The sequence below is a fragment of the Manis pentadactyla genome, chromosome 5, assembly GCF_030020395.1.
Source record: "Manis pentadactyla isolate mManPen7 chromosome 5, mManPen7.hap1, whole genome shotgun sequence".
Classification (NCBI taxonomy): Eukaryota; Metazoa; Chordata; class Mammalia; order Pholidota; family Manidae; genus Manis; species Manis pentadactyla.
The window spans coordinates 33,163,478-33,185,481 of NC_080023.1; the positions used below are offsets into that span (position 1 = coordinate 33,163,478).

At 35.2% G+C, this 22,004-nt stretch overlaps 1 protein-coding gene across 3 annotated transcripts in view; it reads right to left on the reverse strand.

The window, feature by feature from the left end:
• PDS5A (PDS5 cohesin associated factor A) overlaps positions 1-22,004 on the reverse strand; it is a 153,947-nt gene that overhangs the window by 34,070 nt on the left and 97,873 nt on the right. For all 3 annotated transcript variants that reach the window (XM_036908506.2, XM_057502162.1, XM_036908507.2), the window contains 6 exons: positions 20,950-21,031; positions 19,653-19,701; positions 19,215-19,354; positions 14,890-15,005; positions 2,233-2,338; positions 388-548 (listed from right to left, as the gene is read on the reverse strand). In XM_036908506.2, the coding sequence (XP_036764401.2) occupies positions 388-548; positions 2,233-2,338; positions 14,890-15,005; positions 19,215-19,354; positions 19,653-19,701; positions 20,950-21,031 (654 nt within the window). The remainder of the gene's footprint in view (positions 1-387; positions 549-2,232; positions 2,339-14,889; positions 15,006-19,214; positions 19,355-19,652; positions 19,702-20,949; positions 21,032-22,004) is intronic.

Sequence of the window (22,004 nt, forward strand, 5' to 3'; positions counted from 1 at the left end):
ACACATTACTTGATTTTCCCATTCTTTGGTGAAAATGAAGGTAGTAGCTATTGAATTTTTATAACCCAGTTAGGAAGAAAACGATGAACATACATAGATTAGGAAGATCTATTAATCACAAATTCTAAATTCTATAACTTTTGATCATTAGTATTTTTAAATCATTTAGTTATAAATAGAGTTTCAGTTTGCTCTTCTGTCTATATTCTAATGGTGGGGGAGGAGTGTGAGGCAGAGAAAGGATGAAACAAAGGATACAGAAGAGCAGCTTCTAAGTAAAAGTTATCTTTCTTCTCTCCTGTCTTCCTACATAAAAGGGAAACAATGAACTCTATGGTTCCCACATTAGAAACCTAGTGTGTTTACTACTAGAAAAAATATACTCACGATCGTATCTGGGGTAAGTCTGTTTCTATTTTGTGGCCTGTGTTTCTAAAAATCTGTATAGCAGCTTCTGCTACCTTGTCATCTTCCATTCTGAGGCACTGTAACAGGGACTCATATGTCTCTGCAGAGTGGAACGAGGTAGGATGTGTGAAAGACAGAACCTGGAGAAATAGATATAACTTTAGAAGTACAGACAATGGTTTTAATCCATTAAAAGAAGATAATTATTTTCTACTATAAATTTAAAATTATGGGCTGCATACGCTAGTTACACAGAATAAAGATCATATCTCAAAGCCTCCCTTACAGTTAGCTGTGGCTAATGAGACATTAACAGAAGTACTGTGCAGCAGATTCCTTAAGACAGCTGATAAGCAGCCTTTGCCCAATTTTCTTCTTCACTTCTTTGTCTATTCTGATACTGGGAATGCAGAAAATGTGACTTCTTTTTAATGGAGTGTGATATTGTGATGTGAACAAAATGCTAAAACAGATCTTTACTTCAGTAGCAAAATGATACTCTATCAGGAAATAAATCTATAACAAAAAGTTCACTCATAAAATCTAAATAAGGAAGTCATTATTATGAAATTTTAATCATGATTACAAACATAAATAATTATTCCTTTATTTATTATGACATAAGTCCCAGTCTATCCTTAAGTTTTTATAGCAAGTTAGATGTAACATGTCTACAAAGTTTACCTTCCATTAAGTTGAAAAAATTTAGTTAGTATAATATTTAGAAATAAGGGCTAAAAGTGGAGAAGCAGGGAGACAGAGGAATGGAGTATGTAGTTATCATTAACTTATTATAAGCACTTATTTAATGGGTTATAAGTGGCGAGATTGTTTCATTTGGTGAGGCTTACAGAGGTAATGTTTACCTATAAGATTTTCATTTATACAAAATGGATAATTAAATTTGAAAAACAGAATCAAACCAATTAAAAATGTTTATCTTAAAGATTTCACTCTTGAAACTATTTAAAATAAAACTCCATTATTAAAATATAATTAATTAGAATCTTTCTCATGAACATCATATTAATTCTTTCCATGAAATGACATTTAAGACCATTCCAATACAATCTCATGCTCTCTTTTCCAACATCCACTGCACTGATTTGTCTCTGCTTCCTTACTTTGTATGTTGTAGTTGTCTAAATATTTCTGCCTTCAATTTCTTCTCTCTTACTCCATCCAATGAAAGCTGTTGTATCATATCAAAAGCCAGGTTAAAAGACCCTGATAAAAAAAACCTTTCTGGCTCAATGGCACTCCACAATCTGGAACCAACCTTTTCTCCCATTACTCCCCAAAGCAATCCTTTTCTCTAGTCAGGCTAGACTCCCAGTGATTCCTAAAATATGCTCAGAATTATTCTCTTTGACTATTCTGTGTTTCCCCTAGACAAAGTGACAGTTTATCCACAAAGTCCTTCCTACTCAATTTTCTGAGTTCTCTGGTGTCTATTATTATCATCAATTGTTTAAAAATTCCCTGGCCAGACAGATGCTGTCATATAATTATTCCTGTGAGCATTCTTACTACCCAAGATGCCAAGTTCACTGACAGGTAAGACTAAATCATTTAGCACATATTGTTAAAACACAGCAGGCATGTTAACGACAAATGAAACAGCCAAAACACCCAAAAATTATAATGTAAAATAATTACATTATAAAGTTAAAAAACATATTTTTATAAAATATGGTTTCCAGCACATATTTTTAATTTTGTGAATAGTTTCCAATTTTATAAAGCCTGAGTCTTAGACATTTTTATGGGAATTCAAATTATGACTGCAAAAAATGCATGGAGACAAAATTGTTTCAAAGATACCTTAAGGAGTTCAAGTCCTGAACGAATAGCTGTATCTGGACTTACACCCTCCTCTTCATCATCTGCTGTCCCCTCTATTGATTTATTCATTAGTTTTACCAGTGCACTATTAAAACAAGAAAATCTAAATTAGTAACACTACTAGATTAGTAACTGTATCCTAATTGCATTGTGGCAAAACATATACAGAATCTAAATATCATATTCATATAACATTTTCAGGGCGGGAGGAGGGAGAAGTTACTTTGTGATTTTTTTGCTCTGTAATTTACAGCTAAGCTTACTTATAGTTTATCCCCCCTTCCCCAAACTCAATGCCTAATAACTAGTGAAAAACAACAAAACTAAAATTGAATGATACATATGCTAGAAGTGTATTTATATAAGTATAAGCAATTTAATATTAATTTCCATATATAAAGAGATCATTTACAATTTTAAGAAAAATATTAAGATGGCACTTGCTAAATGGACAAATGACAATTCACTAAAACAGTCAATAAATAAGGACAAAGGCATTAGATTAATCACTGGTAATTAAATTACGGAATCAGTAATTTCATTCCTAGAAACATATACCAAAAAAGCAACTCATCAGAAGCACATTATATTCATTAATAGAATTATCAACTAAAAACTGTTCACTTGTTCAATATTATAGAATTCATTTTTCAAACATACTTAACCACCAGAAAATGGAATAATACCTGGCTAATAAAAATCACACTGTGTAACAACAAGGTACTATTTTAAGTAAAAACAGATGTGATTTTTGGTTTTGGGACTTGGTTTCATCATCAATAAACTGAAGAAAACACTACCTTATTTTTAGGATGTTAAATTATAGCACATGGCCTAGTATACAGCAAATAATTCAATAATTGGAAGCTTATCATACATATTTTAGGTTAATTTTTTCCCTTTGATCAACATGCACATTTTAGTGAAATAATTAATGCACAATAAAGTGAAATTTAAGTACAACATATGTATTATCATAGATGTTGAAATTTTAACCACTTTTAGTACTTTCATTTCCCCTTTAACATCACAAAAATAAAAAACTCCATCAATATCTTCAATGGGCAGAAAAATATTTTTTAAAAACAAATTGGGTAGTTTGTGTGTATAAACGTTAGCTTGAAACATAATTTATATACCAAACAGTTCACCTATTTAAAAGGTATAATTCAATGGTTTTTAGTGTATTCACAAGGTTGTGCAACCATTACCACTATCTAATTTTAGATTTCACTCCTGTTCTCAAACAAATCCCTTCTCCATTAGGAGTCACTCCTTATTCACCACCACCTCCTCCAGCCCTACGCATCTTGATTTACTTTCTGCTGTTACATATGTGCCTACTTTGAACAATTCATGTAAATGGAATCACACAAGATATAGTCCTTTTATGACTCCTTTCACTTAGCATACTGTTCTTGAGGTACACACTGTAGCATTTATCAGTATTTCATTCAACTTAATTCTGATTAATGCTCCAGTGTAGGCATACAAGACTATTTATCCATTTGTCAGTTGATGGGAGATTTGAGTGGTTTCTACTTTTGGGCTATTATGAATAATGTTGCTATAAACATTCACATATAGGTTTTACATGGAAATAAATTTTCATTTCTTTTGGGCAAATATATAGGAATGGAATTGCCAAGTCATATGGTAAATCTAAGTTTAACTTTTTGAGGAACTGCCAAACTGTTTTCCAAAGAAGCTCCACCATTTTACATTTACCAGCAATAAATACATGGGTTCCAATTTATCCATGTCCTTGCCAAATCATCAGTTTTTTTGATGATAGTTATACTAGTGGGTATAAAGTGGTGTCTTATTGTGGAGTGTGTGTGTGTGTGTGTGTGTGTGATACACACACACACACACACACACACACACATAAAACATTGCCGTCTCCACAAAAAATTTGCCTTATACCCCTTCTGTGATCACTCTCCTTTTCCTACCCTGACAATCATTGAGCTCATTTCTGTCACTATAATTTTACCTTTTCTAGAATTTCATATATTTTGTGTCTGATATTTTTTTTTGGTATCACTAATCTACAATTACATGAGGAGAATTATGTTTACTAGACTCCCCCATCACCAAGTCCCCCCCACATATCCCATTACAGTCACTGTCCATCAGCATGGTAAGATGCTATAGTCACTACTTCTCTGTGTTGTACAGCCCTCCCTGTGCCTAACCCCCGCATTATACATGCTAATCATAATGCCCCTTTTCTTTTTCCCCTCGCTTATCCCTCCATTCCCACCCATCCTCCCCTGTCCCTTTCCCTTTGGTTGGTAACTGTTATTCCATTCGTGGTTCTGTGATTCTGCTGCCGTTTTGCTCCTTCAGTTTTTTTCTCTGTTGTTATACTCCAAAGTTGAGTGAAATCATTTATACTTGTCTTTCTACACCTGGTTTATTTCACTGAGCATAATACCCTCTAGCTCCATCTATGTTGTTGAAAATGGTAGGATTTGTTTTCTTCTTATGGCTAAATAATATCCCATTGTGTATATGTACCACTTCTTCTTTATCCATTCATCTACTGATGGACATTTAGGTTGCTTCCATTTCTTGGCTATTGTAAATAGTGCTGCTATAAACATAGGGGTGCATCTGTTTTTTTCAAACTGGGCTGCTGCATTCTTAGGGTAAATTCCTAGGAGTGGAATTCCTGGGTCAAATGGTATTTCTATTTTGAGCTTTTTGAGGAACCCCCATACTGCTTTCCACAATGGTTGAACTAATTTACCTTCCCACCAGCAGTGGAGGAGGGTTCCCCTTTCTCTGCAACCTCGCCAACATTTGCTGTTGTTTGTCTTTTGGATGGTGGCGATCCTTACTGGTGTGAGGTGATATCTCATTGTGGTTTTAATTTGCATTTCTCTGATGACTAGCGATGTGGAGCATCTTTTCATGTGTCTGTTGGCCATCTGAATTTCTTCTTTGGATAACTGTCTGCTCAGCTCCTCTGCCCATTTTTTAATTGGATTATTTGCTTTTTGTTTGTTGAGGTGTGTGAGCTCTTTATATATTTTGGATGTCAACCCCTTATCGGATATGTCATTTATGAATATATTCTCCCATGCTGTAGGATGGCTTTTTCTTCTATTGGTGGTGTCCTTTGCTGTACAGAAGCTTTTCAGCTTGATATAGTCCCACTTCTTTATTTTTGCTTTTGTTTCCCTTATCCGGGGAAATATGTTCATGAAGAAGTTGCTCATGTTTATGTCCAAGAGATTTTTGCCTATATTTTTTTCTAAGAGTTCTATGGTTTCATGACTTACATTCTGATCTTTGATCCATTTCAAATTTACTTTTGTGTATGGGGTTAGACAATGATCCAGTTTCATTCCCTTACATGTAGCTGTTCAGTTTTGCCAGCACCAGCTGTTGAAGAGGCTGTCATTTTCCCATTGTATGTCCATGGCTCCTTTATCATATATTAATTGACCGTATGTTTGTGTTAATATCTGGACTCTCTATTCTGTTACACTGGTCTGTGGCTCTGTTCTTGTGCCAGTACCAAATTGTCTTGATTACTGTGGCTTTGTAGTAGAGCTTGAAATTGGGAAGCGAGATCCCCCACTGCTGTATTCATCCTTCTCACGATTGCTTTGGCTATTTGGGGTATTTTGTGGTTCCATATGAATTTTAAAACTATTTGTTCCAGTTTATTGAAGAATGCTGTTGGCATTTTGATAGGGATTGAACTGAATCTGTAGATTGCTTTAGGCAGGATGGCCATTTTGACAATATTAATTCTTCCTAGCCAAGAGCATGGGATGACTTTCCATTTGTTAGTGTCCTCTTTAATATCTCTTAAGAGTGTTGTGGAATTCACATATAAATCAAGTATAAAAATCAAATGAATAATATCTGACTTGACTGTTTATAGTTCATGATGTGTAAACAAAACCGCAAGTTTCTGTGAAAAGGACTGCCCTTGCATTGTTCACCATGTAAGAACTTGCTCACCATGTAAAAATTTGTTTGTTATGCTTCAGAAGATTGGAGACTGTTGAGAGTTAGGCTTGTGGTTGATTAACGATTGTGTATTGAGTCCCCTACACAAAATTTATTGTTGTTAACAACCATTTGATCAATAAATATGACAGGTGCCCTCTCAGCACCACTCTTGCACTGTTAAGCCCTGAGTCCTCTGGCTGGTCCTTTTAGATCTTTGATATCACATCGCGTCTCCTCCCTTATCTGCAGGTCAGAAGCGGGGGGAGACCAATAAGTGTCTTGTACTTTTCAGGGTATAGGTCTTTCACTTCCTTGGTTAGGTTTATTCCTAGGTATTTTATTCTGATGCAATTGTGAATGGAATTGTTTTCCTGATTTCTCTTTCTAGTAGTTCATTGTTAGTGTAAAGGAATAAACAGATTTCTGTGTATTAATTTTGTATCCTGCAACTTTGATGAATTCAGATATTAGTTCTAGTAGTTTTGGAGTGCAGTCTTTGTGGTTTTTATCTGCAATATTATGTCATCTGCAAATAGTGACCATTTGACTTCTTTACCAATCTGGATGCCTTGTATTTCTTTGTATTGCCTGACTGCCATGGCTTGGACCTCCAGTACTATGTTGAGTAACAGTGGGAAGAGTGGGCATCCCTGTCTTGTTCCCCATCTTAAAGGAAAAGCTTTCAGATTCTCGCTGTTAATAAGTATGATGTTGGCTGTGGGTTTGTCATGTATGGTCTTTATTATGTTGAAGTACTTGCCCTCTATACCCATTTTGTTGAGAGTTTTTATCATGAATGGATGTTGGATTTTGTCCAATGCTTTTTCAGCATCTATGGAGATGATCATGTGGTTTTTGTCCTTCTTTTTGTTCATGTGGTGGATGATGTTGATGGATTTTCGAATGTTGCACAATCCTTGCATCCCTGAGATGAATCCCACTTGGTCATGGTGTATGATCCTTTTGATGTATTTTTGAATTCGGTTCACTAATACCTTGTTGAGTATTTTTGCATCTACGTCCATCAGGGATATTGGTCTGTGATTTTTTTTGGTGCGGTCTTTGCCTGGTTTTGGTATTAGGGTGAAGTAGGCTTCATAGAATGAGTTTGGGAGTATTCCCTCCTCTTCTATTTTTTGGAAAACTTTAAGGAGAATGGGAATTATATCTTCTCTGTATGTCTGATAAAATTCTGAGGTAAATCCATCTGGCCCGGGGGTTTTGTTCTTAGGTAGTTTTTTGATTACTGCTTCAATTTCTTTTCTGGTAATTGGTTTGTTTAGATTTTGTGTTTCTTCCTTGGTCAGTCTTAGAAGGTTGTATTTTTCTAGGAAGTTGTCCATTTCTTCTAGGTTTTCAGCTTGTTAGCATATAGGTTTTCATAGTAGTCTCTAATAATTCTTTGTATTTCTGTTGGGTCTGTTGTGATGATTCCTTTCTCATTTCTGATTCTGTTGATGTGTGTTGATTCTCTTTTTCTCTTAATAAGTCTGGCTAGAGGCTTATCTATTTTGTTTATGTTCTCAAAGAACCAGCTCTTGGTTTCATTAATTTTTTTTCTATTGTTTTATTCTTCTCAATTTTATTTATTTCTTCTCTGATCTTTATTATGTCCCTCCTTCTGTTGACTTTGAGCCTCATTTGTTCTTCTTTTTCCAGTTTCAATAATTGTGACTTCAGAGTATTCATTTGGGATTGTTCTTCCTTCTTCAAATAGGCCTGGATTGCTATATACTTTCCTCTTAGAACTGCCTTTGCTGCATTCCACAGAAGTTGAGGCTTTGTGCTGCTGTGTCATTTGTTTCCATATACTGCTTGCTCTCTACTTTAATTTGGTCATTGATCCATTGGTTATTTAGGAGCATGTTCTTAAGCCTCCATGTGTTTGTGAGCCTTTTTGTTTTCTTTGTACAATTTATTTCTAGTTTTATGCCTTTGTGGTCCGAGAAGTTGGTTGGTAGAATTTCAGTCTTTTTGAATTTACTGAGGCTCTTTTTGTGGCCTAGTATGTGGTCTATTCTGGAAAATGTTCCATGTGCACTTGAGAAGAATGTGTATCCTGCTGCTTTTGGGTGTAGAGTTCTGTAGATGTCCGTTAGGACCATCTGTTCTAGTGTGTAGTTCAGTGCCTCTGTGTCCTTACTTATTTTCTGTCTGGTGGATCTGTCCTTTGGAGTGAGTGGTGTGTTGAAGTCTCCTAACATAAATGCATTGCATTCTATTTCTTCCTTTAATTCTGTTAGTATTTGTTTCACATATGTCAGTCTCCTGTATTGGGTGCATATTTATAATGGTTATATCCTCTTGTTGGACTGATCCCTTTATCATTATGTGATGCCCTTCTTTATCTCTTGTTACTTTCTTTGTTTTCAAGTCTATTTTGTCTGATACAAGTACTGCAACACCTGCCCTTTTCTCCCTATTGTTTGCATGAAATACCTGTTTCCATTCCTTGACTTTTAGTCTGTGCATGCCTTTGGGTGGGTTTGAGGTGAGTCTCTTGTAAGCAGCATATAGATGGGTCTTGCTATTTTATCCATTCTATTACTCTGTGTCTTTTGATTGGTGCATTCAGTCCATTTGCATTTAGGGTGATTAAAATTGAAAGATGTACTTATTGCCATTACAGGCTTTAGATTCATGGTTATCAAAGGTTCAGGGGTAGCTTTTTTACTATCTGACTGTCTAACTTAACTCACTTATTAGCTATTAAAAACATAGTCTGATGATTCTTTATTTCTCTCCCTTCTTATTCTTATTCCTCCATTCTTTATGTTAGGTGCTTTATTCTGTACTCTTTTGTGCTTCCTTTCTGCTTTTATGAATAGCTGATTTCATTTTTTGCCTTTAGTTAGTATTTGGTTGGTCTGCTTTCTTTGCTGTGGTTTTATTTTGTCTGTTGACATCTATTTAACCTTAGGAGTGCTTCCATCTAGAGCAGTCCCTTTAAAATATCCTGTAGAGGTGGTTTGTGGGAAGCAAATTCCCTCAACTTTTGCTTGTCTGGAAATTGTTTAATCCCTCTTTCATATTTAAATGATAATCGTGCTAGATACGGTATTCTTGGTTCAAGGCCCTTCTGTTTCACTGCATTAAATATATCATGCATTCTCTTCTGGTCTGTATGGTTTCTGTTGAGAAGTCTGATGATAGCCCAATGGGTTTTCCTTTGTAGGTGACCTTTTTTTCTGTCTTCCTTTAATACTCTGTCCTTGTCTTTGGTCTTTGCCATTTTAATTATTATATAATCTTGTTGTTGTTCTCCTTGGGTCCCTTGTATTTGGAGATCTGTGTGCTTCCATGGTCTGAGCGACTATTTTCTCCCCCAGTTTGGGGAAGTTTTCAGCAATTATTTCTTCCAAGACACTTTCTATCCCTTTTTCTCTCTTCTTCTTCTAGTACCCCTATAATGTGAATATTGTTCCGTTTGGATTGGTCACACATTCTCTTAATATTCTTTCACTTCTGGAGATCCTTTAATCTCTCTCTTCCTTAGCTTCTCTGTATTCCTTTTCTCTGATTTCTATTCCATTAACAGTCTCTTACACCTCATCTAGTCTGCTCTTAAGTCCTTCCAGAGATTGTTTTATTTCTGTATTCTCCCTCCTGACTTGATCCCTTAGCTCTTGCATATTTCTCTGCTGGTCCATCAGCATGGTTATGACCTTTATTTTGAATTATTTTTCAGGGAGATTGGTTATATCTATCTCCCCAGGCCCTGTCTCAGGGGCTGTCTGGGTAATTCTAGACTGGACCAAATTCTTCTGCCTTTTCATGGCGATAGAGGTAGTTGTAGGCCGGTGGCATGTGTGTCAGCTGGGAGAACAAAGTCTCTTCTTGCTTGCTGGTTGCTTTGCCCTTCTCTGCTGCCTGTGTTGGTTACCCACACACTGGGAGCAGCCTCTGGGTTAATCCCGAGCCGCCGTGGGTGGGGCAGCTGGCGGGTTCCCCAGAGCCCTGCAGGGAGTGGTAGGCGTGCCATGTGTGTTCTCCTGCAAGAACAGTGCCCCTTCATACCTTGCCCCAGCTTTCTTTGCATGCACCGGGCAGCTGCGCGCCAGTGGGGGGCCTCTGGGTCTGGCCTGGGTGGCTGCACACTGGGAGGAGACTCTGGGCGGTTGCTGTGGGTGTGGCTGCTTTCCGGCTGCTCGGCCACTGTGGCGTGCTGCATCGGCGGGGAAATGTATGGCAGGCTGCGAATCACTGTGAGGGGTTTCAGAGCTGCATTGTCACTCAGGGGGCTGGGGTGCATGAAGTACCTCAGGATTCCCAGCTTGCTGGGCTCAGTATGCCTGGACGATTCCGTCCAGCTGTGAAGCCCCTGTCCCTTAAGACTTTCAGAAAGCACTCACTTTTCTTTTGTCCCAGGGGAGCTGGCTGCAGGAACCCACTCGCAGATTTTACTTTTCCATTTCCCTAATATCCAGCACACCATGCAATGTGTGTCTGCACTCCTGGTGAGGATTACTAGGGCTGGTTATTTAGCAGTCCTGCGCTTCCACTCCCTCCCCATTCTGACTCCTTTCCTCGTGCCAGTGAGCTGGGGTAGGGGGAGTGCTCGGGTCCCACCATGTTGTGGCTTGTATCTCACCCCCTTCGTGAGATGCTGAGTTCTTGCAGATGTAGGTGTAGCCTGGCTATTGTACTGTATCTTCTGGTCCCTCTTTTAGGAACAGTTGTATTTGTTGTATTTTCAAAAATATATATGGTTTTGGGAGGAGATTTCTGCTGACCTACTCATGCCGCCATCTTGGCACCTCCCCCATGTCTGAGATCTTTTATGTGACTTAATATTTTTGAGATTCCTCCATGTTGTTGCACAGGATCAGTAGTTTTTTGGTTTCCACTGTTGAGAACTATTACACTGTATAGATATACTGCCATATGTTTATCCAACTTGATGGACTTTTGTTATACCAATTGATGGACTTTTGGGTGTTTTGAGCTTAAAGATATAAATAATGCTGCTACAAGCAGTTAAGTATAAGTCTTTATGGGAATGTATGTTTTTAAGGCAAATTTCTAGTATTGGGATTCCTGAGTTGTATAATAATTTTTTACATTAAAAAAATTGAACTATCACTGATAAACAATCTTATATTGGTTTCAAGTCTACCACACAGTGGTTCAACAGTTACCCATATTATTAAATCCTTACCCCAACAAGTACAGTTACTATCTGCCAACACAGGAAAATTTTACAGAATCTTTGACTATAATGGTGTACTACTATCTCTGTGACCAACTTATATTATGATTGAGAATTTCTGTGCCCCTTTATCCCACCCCAACCCTGTCCCCACAGTAACCACTAGTCACTTCTCAGTGTCTGTGAGTATACTGTTATTTTGTTCATTTTGTCTTTATATAATAATATTTTATGTACATTTAATGTTACAACAAACTGTTTTCCACATCACCAACACTTGGTTCAGTCAATCTACATCCTAACACTTGGTATGGTTAGTATCTTTAATTTTAGCCATTTTCGTGGGTGTGTATTTCTCATTGTAATTTGAATTTTCATTTCCCTAATGAGTAATATCTTATTTGGTGAAGTATCTGTTCAAATCTTTTGCCCATTTTTACAATGGGTCATATATCTTATTATTTCTTAGTTTTTTTAATATTCTGGATATAATCCTTTATCAATTATATGGTTTGTAAATATTTTCTCCTAGTCTTTCAAAGCAGAAAAAAGTACTGAATTTTCTTTGTTTGTGCTTTTTATGTCCCATCTAAGAAATCATGCCTACACTGTATTTTGCTCTGGAAGTTTTAGCTCTGACATATATTAAAAAAAAACTATTTCCAATATAAGAAAAATATTCTGAATTAAGCTTTTATGAGGAAATCCAAAAAACAATTCATGAATTTAACAAGATTATAAATGTGTTTGAAAAAATTTATCAATGTATCTGACTACTCATAATAGGGTCTGTGCATACATTTAATATGTATTTGTTGACTACTATTATGTGCCAAGTCTTCCTGGGTCTATCCCGGAAATACAGTGCAAACAAGACAGGCATAGTTTATGTTTCCATTATAATGTGGGTGGATCACTATGGTGAGGTGAGTAGTGATAAGAGAAAGGCCCAAGTCTTGAAACCAAGAATGCAGTCCTTCCTCTTACAAAAGTACTTTTCTCCATTTCTAAATTACATAAACAACATACACTCCTCATAGTTCAGAGGGTTATCATGAAGCAAAAGACCATCATCAAACCAAATGCATGTTCAAACTGCTTGGGAAGTTTTCTATGTGTTCCTTTATCTCCTAAACTGTTTAATAATTGTTACAGAGCTTCACCATTCTAACTTAGGTCTAAATAGATCTAAATGCTCCCACTGAGCAGACTACCAACCTCATTTTTAACCTAACAGAACACTGGACGCCTTGAGTGAAAATTCTAATTTTCCATACCTTCTCTTTTAACCTCCTCTAATTTGTATCTGTTACTTTCTCAAGTCATAGGGGAAGATTTCCTTCTTCCTGTTACACTCTTTAGCGATGTTACTCCATCATAGTTCTGTTCCCCTTTCCCATCTTCAACCTTTCTTCTCTCTGTTAGCACCTTTTGAAGGTATTTAAATATTCAAAATTCTTTCATTAAAAACAACAAAAGACCCTTCTTTCTTCCAGCTTAATCCCTTTCCATCATCTCATTTTTTCTCCTTTACCTTTTGTAACTAAACTGTCTACACTGGCTGTCCTCCACATTCCAATTTATTTCCTAAATCAAAGTTCAGAAATACAAGGTATTTTTCCCTTTCATTTTCTCAGATCTCAAGTTTACTAAGTGTGACCTGCTGGGCTCCTGTTGAGCTAGACAAGTCATCTCCAGGCTTGAGCAGTCTCCTCTACTCAAGGTACATATAAGTGTACCTTGATATTGTTGTCGGGAAGGACTGTCCTATGGCCTTCTCAATCCATGAGGAGGAGTTGCTACCCCCAAATAAACTATCCTGACCATTATCTTTTTCCTTTTTTCTCAATCAAATGGCTGCTTTTTAGAACCTATTCTACTTGTAGGCAGCATCTGACTCGTCCAGTTCTCTTTGGCTTCATTAACACTCTTTCCTGATTTTCCATTTTTGACCAGGCCTTTAAAAAAAAATTTTTTTTTTATATTGAAGAATAATTGACATAGATTAGTTTCAAGTGTACAACATAGTGATTTGATATTTATATATTGTGAAATGGTCACAAAAACTCTAGTTACCATCTGTCACCAGATAAAGTTGGTAAGATTTAAAAAAATCTATCTTCTGCCAGCCTCATAATTGTTGATTTTCCTTAGGAATCAGTCCTCAATCTCTTTCTTTTTAAATTTTACTTTCTTTCATGTTTCAACCATTATTGCAATCACCACTTCATTTTCAATCACTATTATAGATCATTAACTAACTGTAGCAGCATGTATATGTGTATTTACATAGACACAAGTCTGAGGAAAGAATACTAAAGAAACACTGTTTACATTTAAGATGATTTTAGGATGATTGGTTGTATTTAGGATGATTGCTACAAAAAAAGAGATAATTAAGGGTAAAACAAAGTCAAATTAGGGTAGGCTATAATCTGTTATGACTGTTGTCTTTATATGAAGAAGAGATTAGACACAGATATTTGAGACCATGTGAGGAGACAGCAAGAGGAGGAACATATGAGCCAAGGAGAGAGGCTTCAGAAGAAATCCAACTTGCTGGTATCTTGACCTTGGACTTCTAGCCTCTAGAATTGTCCGAAAACTTGTTTTGTAAACATAAATTTCTGTTATTTAAAGTCACACAGTTTGTACTATTTTGTTATGGCAGATCTAGAAAATGAATACAGTTGACATTTCAATACAACCAAAGCACTGATTCACATAAGGTGAAATAATTAATAGCTAGAAATGGAGCTCTTAATCCAAGGTTTCTTGGAACAAGAATCAGTAAGTGCTATTTAGTAACCCAACATGAAAAGAAAGATATATAGCTTGTCTAGTGGAAAAATTATTAATGCAAGGGAAAAGTATTCACTTATAAACTGGAATGTAATTATGGGAACAGTTAATAAAAAACAGTAGCTGTCATATCTATTATGCTAGGCTGCTTACTTTTTTGTGTATTACCACTGATTTTCATAATCATCCAACAAGGGGATGTTATACCCACAATAAAGTTAAAAATAAATTAAAAAGTAAGTTAGAGGGCTTTTTCCAAAGCCATATGTTTTGAAAACAGATTACTCTAATGGCAATCTCAAGCTTTTTTCAAAATACTATTGTTTCACATATCTCAAGTGAACAGTGATATAATAAATACTAAAGAATATAATGTGGACATTAAAATGGTTGAGAAAACTAAAAAATGATTGATAGCTAGAGATTTAAAATTTTCTTCTTACTCTATTTTTAATGTTCTAAGTTTTCTTTAATGATCACATACAAGCTAAAAATAAACACAAGAATTCTTAAAAAAAAAAACAAACACTGAAGTAAGACAAGTATCAGAAAAGGGGCAGGCCCGCCCTTCAACTCAAATGATGTTTGCTTCTGCCATTAAAAGGGTTTAAGGTAACGTTTTTAGGTCTCCTTAGTGACCCAGAATTTAAACTTACAACAATGTAGTTTCAGATTATATTTTATTTTTAAGTGAATATATTTTCCTAGCTTACCTTATGGCTTCTGAATCAATGTGTACAGGTGCAATTCTTTCCAAGAGAAATTTGACCATCTCTAGAAAAGGATTTGTTGGCTGCTTAGGGTTTGCAAGTTTCCGAGCTATTTCTCTCTAGAAAGGAAAGAGTTTTACCATAAATATGAATCACTTTCATATTTAAAAAAAAGGTGTACAGAATCAAAACCATTTAAATATTAAAAACAATCAGAAGTTTAAAAAAACCACAGGTGAAGATATGGGGAAAGGACACTGAGCTCCTATGCCTTCTCCAAGTATGCTAGTCTTTCCAAATCTTCATGTGTTCATGAAGCCCAGAAGCTCCTTGAACCCTGTCCTTTTGTGTTTTTATGGAGCCTTCATTATACAGACATGACTGTTCAAATCAGTCTCCAGTCCTCCTTCTGAGGTTGTAGAGTGGGACTAGAAGCTCCAGTCCTCTAATAACTTTGTTGGTCCCCTGGTAACCAGCCCTCATCCTGAGGTGAGTTTTCAAAAGTCACCCCATTAATGTTAAGACACCTTTGTTGCTTTCATCACTTAGGAAATTCCAAGAGTTTTAGGAGCTCTGCCAGAGGTGGGACAAAAACCAAATAAATACTTCTTATAAATCACAATATCACACCTATCCTTCTTAGTAAACTATAGAAAATATTAAACAAGAAGCATTATGATTATCTCCCCTTTTGTTCTTTTCTTCTCTACCTCCTCCAGGTGATACAATTATGCTAATATATATCAACCAGCCCCGTATCTTAGACTTCTAAACATGACTGCTGAGAGGCCATACATTGTTATCTTCTATCTCTAAAGCATCTCCTCTGATATCCAGTCACCCAAGCTAGAAATATAGCAGTCATTGTTGACACAGTGGTCTAATTCCTATTCATCCTTTATTTTTCAACTCAGTGATCACATATTCTAGAATAAGCTATTCCTATGTCATCCCTGCCTGGGGTGGATGCTGTTCCTTTGTGTTACCAAGGCAAATGATTCGATCAGAATACCTACACCACATGGTATTCTCTACTGAAATACTTGTCTGCCTCTGTCACTTAAACTGCAACCTTGATGAGAGACCACACATAATATAATTTACCAAATTATGCAGTGTATTATTACAGTGTAAACTTGATCAAGGGATAAAATAAAACTTGGTCTTCTGAAGACACAATGCATGTCTTGATAATCCAGTAGGGAAGGGTTTTTTAAGGTGTGGTCCATGAACTACTCATATCAGAATCATTTTGAGAGTTCATTGAAAGATAGAGATTCACAATTCTATTCCAAATCTATGTTAAGAATTCCTAGTGTTTGTCATGTAATGTAATACTATAGTATTATCATTTATTTACATCTTATAGGACAGTACAAAGAGGGACCTGTATTAGGTCATACATAAAATTTCATCTTATCTTATTCTTTTGACATTCCTATGAGGTTGGTAATATTTATAGATGAAGAAAATGAGGCTCAGAAATACTGAGTAACTTACTAAAGACCAAACTATTAGTAAATGGTATAGCTGAAATTCCAATCTAGGACTGTTTAAATGCCAAATTAGCAAGCTTTGAAAATCTTAAAATTTGGGAACCATGGTCACAGGAAGGCACTACAAGCAGAGCTGAAGCTATATCAAATATACAGTCCTTCTCTAGAACCAAAGTGTGGAATCATCTTATTCTTTTGACATTCCTATGAGGTTGGTAATATTTATAGATGAAGAAAATGAGGCTCAGAAATACTGAGTAACTTACTAAAGACCAAACTATTAGTAAATGGTATAGCTGAAATTCCAATCTAGGACTGTTTAAAATGCTAAATTAGCAAGCTTTGAAAATCTTGAAATTTGGGAACCATGGTCATAGGAAGGCACTACAAGCAGAGCTGAAGCTTATCAAATATATGGTCCTCCTCTAGAACCAAAGTGTGGAATCTCAAAACCTGAAGTCCAAAGGGAAAGCATATCTACACAGCACATATTTCAGTATCATTGCTCACCCTCTATCATTCTATTATGTATATATGTACTAATCTGTAGTATGTGTATATTGTTATTCTTTGCTCAAAGTATTTTTGCTAAAATTTTTCAGGAATGAAACTGAGACAAAGGAAGAAAAGCATTAACTTTCCATTCCTACTAACTCTGTTATTGAGTAATGTCTCACAATGAGAAATGGGACATGACTGTCATTTAGAAAAAAAGATGGTGGTAGTATATACACATTAGTAGGGGACAGGGAAGGGGCTATCAAAGATGGAATGAAAGCTACATAAAATGACAGAAACTAAAATTTATGTTTGCATAGTTCTTTATTCTTTTCTTTGACTTCAGAATGAAGCTATCAGGAAAAAAGGAATGTGGGTATTAGAAGATACACATAACTAATATTAGTAGCCTTTGAGGAGGAGACAACAATACAGATATTCTGGGAAATGGCAAAAACTATTCTAATAGTGACAATTTTCCTGAGTATTTAAAGGGTATTGTAAGCTCCACTTTACACAGAAGAACATATAGATAATTTAAATAATGTGCTCAGAATACAAAATGCTGAAATATAAGAACTAGAAGAAAAGTTACCATGAAATTGCTAATTAAAGAAAATGAACTAAAAAATATGAAGAGTAGAAATCTTTTGTTCTGGAATAAGATTATCTTAGCTATTTTGTGGTCCATCACTTAAAACTTCCTCAGAATAAACTCCTCTCCAAAAAGGTATCGTTACCATTTTCTTTCCAGTACAAGTACAGTCCTCATCTTTACCTTCCTGGTCCCTAAAATCAGGAGCACTGATTTGGCTGCACTGCATGGCTGTAGTATTCATCCTGAGATTTTGGATTTGGAAACTCTAGATATTTCTGGTCTGACAAATAGCAATTCATGTTACTGCCATTTTTTCAAATTCAAGTTCAATTCCTGCATTCTATTAGACCAAAAATACCACTTAATTTATCTTTCTTAAGGTCCATTATTTCTTGAGCAGTGCTCAGTTTGCACTGGGGTCTTCTTGCAAACAATGATGGAATGTACAGAAATAACACTATCATAGATTTATGAGATCTACACTTTACTTGCAGCTCAGCCACTATAACCAGCTGAAACACTGGATGGGAAACTTTACCTTTTTCAAATTTGGTGTCCTTATTTGTAAAATGAAATGGTTAAACCAAGTATCTCTAAGTTATTTCAAGTTATTTCATTTTATGATCCAGTTATATTAGTAGATGCTCTGCAGGACACAATACTCTGGAACCAGAATTCTAAATGCCATAAGAGTAAATCAAACCTTAAAATGTTGTCAGCAAACCATCCAGCATAGTTCAGAAGTGCAAAGATTAAGGTAGTCTGGCCACTTGACACATCCATGTCCCTAGGCCCAATAGAAAAGCCCATTGTTTCCTTCTCTAATTGGTTTTCCCGCATCTCTTCTTAATTACTGGTTCTTTTAGATCTACTTAAAGACCAACACTGTATCTCTAGACTGAATTAAAACACACATACTGTATGCTCCCAGACCACTTTGTATAAACATCTATTATAGTCTTTACCTCATCAAATATTTACATAATTATCCTACTCTAATTCTTTCTAGAACAAAGTTAGACTAACTGAAATAATTTTCTCTTATTCATATCTGTAAGCCTAATATATACATATATATATACACACATATATATATGTAAATCTACCTTATAACAACACCATGAAGTTGCTGTTATTTATAGATGAGAAAAATGAGGCTCAAAATTATGGAAAAACTACTACCTACTCATTAAGGGTTACACTGGTTAATGCAATAGCTGAAATTCAAACACAGAACTGTCTCATAAAATTCTGAATAAATGAAGTTTTCCTTCCTGGTATTTTCAATGATACTGGTTTTCTATAAAATAGAGTCCAAGAATAGGATAAAGATAAAAAAGCCTAAATAGTAATTACCTTATCTAGAAATGCATATACTATAATGTGACTACTGATGATTTATTGACAAGGATTATTTCCATGTGTATACATGGGAGATTAAAAATGCACGACACATAAGCATTTAGAAAATTCTTACTTAATGAATATCTACTAAATACAAAGCATTTATCTTGCTCATTTCCTAGGATCACCTACCTGACTTAGTTCTCTAGTGTTTTTCCTAGGATTTGGCTGAAGGTAAGAGAACTAGATTGACTTACACATACATTCCTAAGTATTCAGAGCTCATAATATTGCTAACTCACACACATAATCTACGTAAAGCACACTTTAATAAAATATAAATTTATATAAGCAAAGCCAGGAGAAAACATATAAAAATATAATTCACTAACCACACAAACATCTGCCTGTTTGCATGAACAGGTTGGGCTTATTAATAATTCCAATTGAGACCGCAGTTTCTCATCATCCCCAAGAACTTGGTTAAATTTCTTCACAAAATCTTGCGCTTTCCCAGGGTCAGGCAAATTCTCTACAAAATTAAAAGAGAATCAATATTATAAAAGAAAAACTACTCTACTAAAGTAAGAACAAGCTGTCTTAAACATAATGCTGAACCATCAAAAGACAATCAGCATAACTGGATTTTAGAAATAAATGGAATAGGCCCAATAGAAAAGCTCATTGTTTCCTTCTCTAATTGAAGGAAACAATTATTAAGAAAAGGATTATTTTCTCCACTTTGTATTAAATTGATAGTCCCACTGGGTAAATGATTTGTGTGTTTTGAGGTTTATTATGTTATCTGTGGAGTGAGTCAGCATACTCACTTGCTATGGTCATCAGTTTTCCAAACATGGCAGAACAGTTAGCCTCTGACTGTAATTTAAAACAAAAGCAAAAGAAATTATATGTGCTAACAAATTTCTATAAGAAAATCTATACTGAATATTGTACATTTCTTAAAGTGAAAAAAAAAAAGTCATCACTATCTACCTATAAGAAAATGCTTACCATACTTAGTTGCTAACAAAGAATTGTGGAGAACTATAAAGTTAGGGCAAATAGAAGGATAGGGGATGTCAGCTGGAAGATACCTAAAATTTTTAAATTTTAAAGAGGACAACTTTCATAAGGAAATTAGCTTGCCAGAAGGTTAAAGAGAAGATTACTGAAATAATTAATAACTCAAAATGACTGTAAAACCATGCACCAAAGAAAAATAACTAAAAATGTGAAGAGTAGAAAAATTTTCTTCCTACACAGAGTTCTCTTAGCTATTTTGTGGCCCATTACTTAAATAATGTTAGACTATCACCTCCCCTCCAAAAAGTACTTCATTTCCTCTACAATAAAGTATTACTTTATTATGAAATTTGAGTAACTTGGATCAGAAATTGGTAAACTATGGTCCCATGGACCACCTATTTTTGTTAAAGTTTTGCTAGGACACAGTCATGTTCATTCATTTACATGTTGTCTATGACTGCTTTTGCACTACAAAAGCAGAGATGACCTGTTCACCAGAAACTTTGTAGCTGGCAAAGTATAAATTTTTATTATATGCTCATTTACAAAAAACCTTTGCTGACCCTTGCTTTAGCATCCACAGGCTGATAAGTGGTCTCTGTCCATGGGCTAAGAACATCTATTTAGAAATACTGTAAGAGATTACTCAAGTTTCTTTCCCTTACTTTCCCGAAAATGCTAGGCAGAATTTCTTGGTTAATTTGAGTTTGGCATATTTGTAAGATTGATATCTGATCTGATACTGACTCTACATTTGAGGACCAAAAATCTGGGGGTGAAAAAAAATCATGACTTCTAATATAGTTTTATCTTGAGGCTTAACTCAAATTATTTAAAAACTGATAAACTACATATAAATTTCTTAATATCTAAATATTTGATAAACTAGAAAACATTTCTTCATGCTGGAAAATAACATTTTTGTATATTCATTTGAAATGGAAATTTGGCTTGGATTACCACGGAAATTATGTTTAGCTACATTTGGAAAATAAAACACTTCAGATACTTTTTGCTTGCTTCATTATATGTAACTACAGAAAAACTGAACAATGAATATAAACAAACTGAATTCATGAATTCAAATCATGAACCTACTGTAGGCTGCTTGTGCAAATCCAAAAGTTCTCGCACATGACTTCTAAGCATGTTCTGACACTTCCACATTTCATTGAGAGCTCTGTAAATAAAGTTATAAATATGAAAAAATATGTAATATAATGATTCTGGCAATTATTCAACTTTACTAACTTTCCTTGTTGCATGGTGTAGATACACCATTCTTCTACATATACCTAAAATTTTAAGCACCAGAAAATTTACTTATTAGGCTTAAGACAGTTCAGTTTAAAAATGATAAATATAAGGCCTCTCGTGAGAGAAATTATTTGAGTTCAAAAGAATGAACAGAATCTTGCCAGGTAAATGAAGGGATCTGAAAGATATTCTAAGCAGAGGTAGCTAGTCGGTTCTGGTACAAAGATAAAATGTCACCAAAGTAGATGGCACATATAGGAAAACTGAAAAAAAGCTATGGCTGGGAGCACAGAGTATGAGTCAGGGAGCAAGAGGAAGCATAACATATGATAGAAAGGATCAAATCACAAAGGCCTTTTTATGCCACTCTAGAGAGGTATGCATGAAGGGCTGTAGAATATTTCAAAAAACTAATTCTTAGAAATGATACAGACTCAAGAGGCCAAATTTAAGTTACTGAGTGTGTATATTCTATACTCTTTTCTCTCCACAAAAATAGATTTTCTTCTCTCACAAATTCACTCCATAATTCCAGGTACCTAGAGGACTTACTAGATATTAGTCTATCTCTGAGAATTCTTTGCCAAATATTTTACAACACAGACAGAGACCAAAACCTTAGGCCAGGGGTTTCGTACCTAGGATGAGCATTAGGAACCACTTGCAAATCTTTTTTAAAACGATGGCTAATGCCTCTTAATATGATGTACTGAGGATACAATGTTACCTCTGTGGAATTTCTGCTCAGAACACATAATACCAATCTAATAATGAGGAAACACTTGATGAGCCTAAATTGAGGTAACATTCTACAAAATAACTGGCCTTTGCAATACTCTTCCAAAAAGCATCAGTCATAAAAGACAAAGACCAAGGAATGATTCCAAATTTAAAAA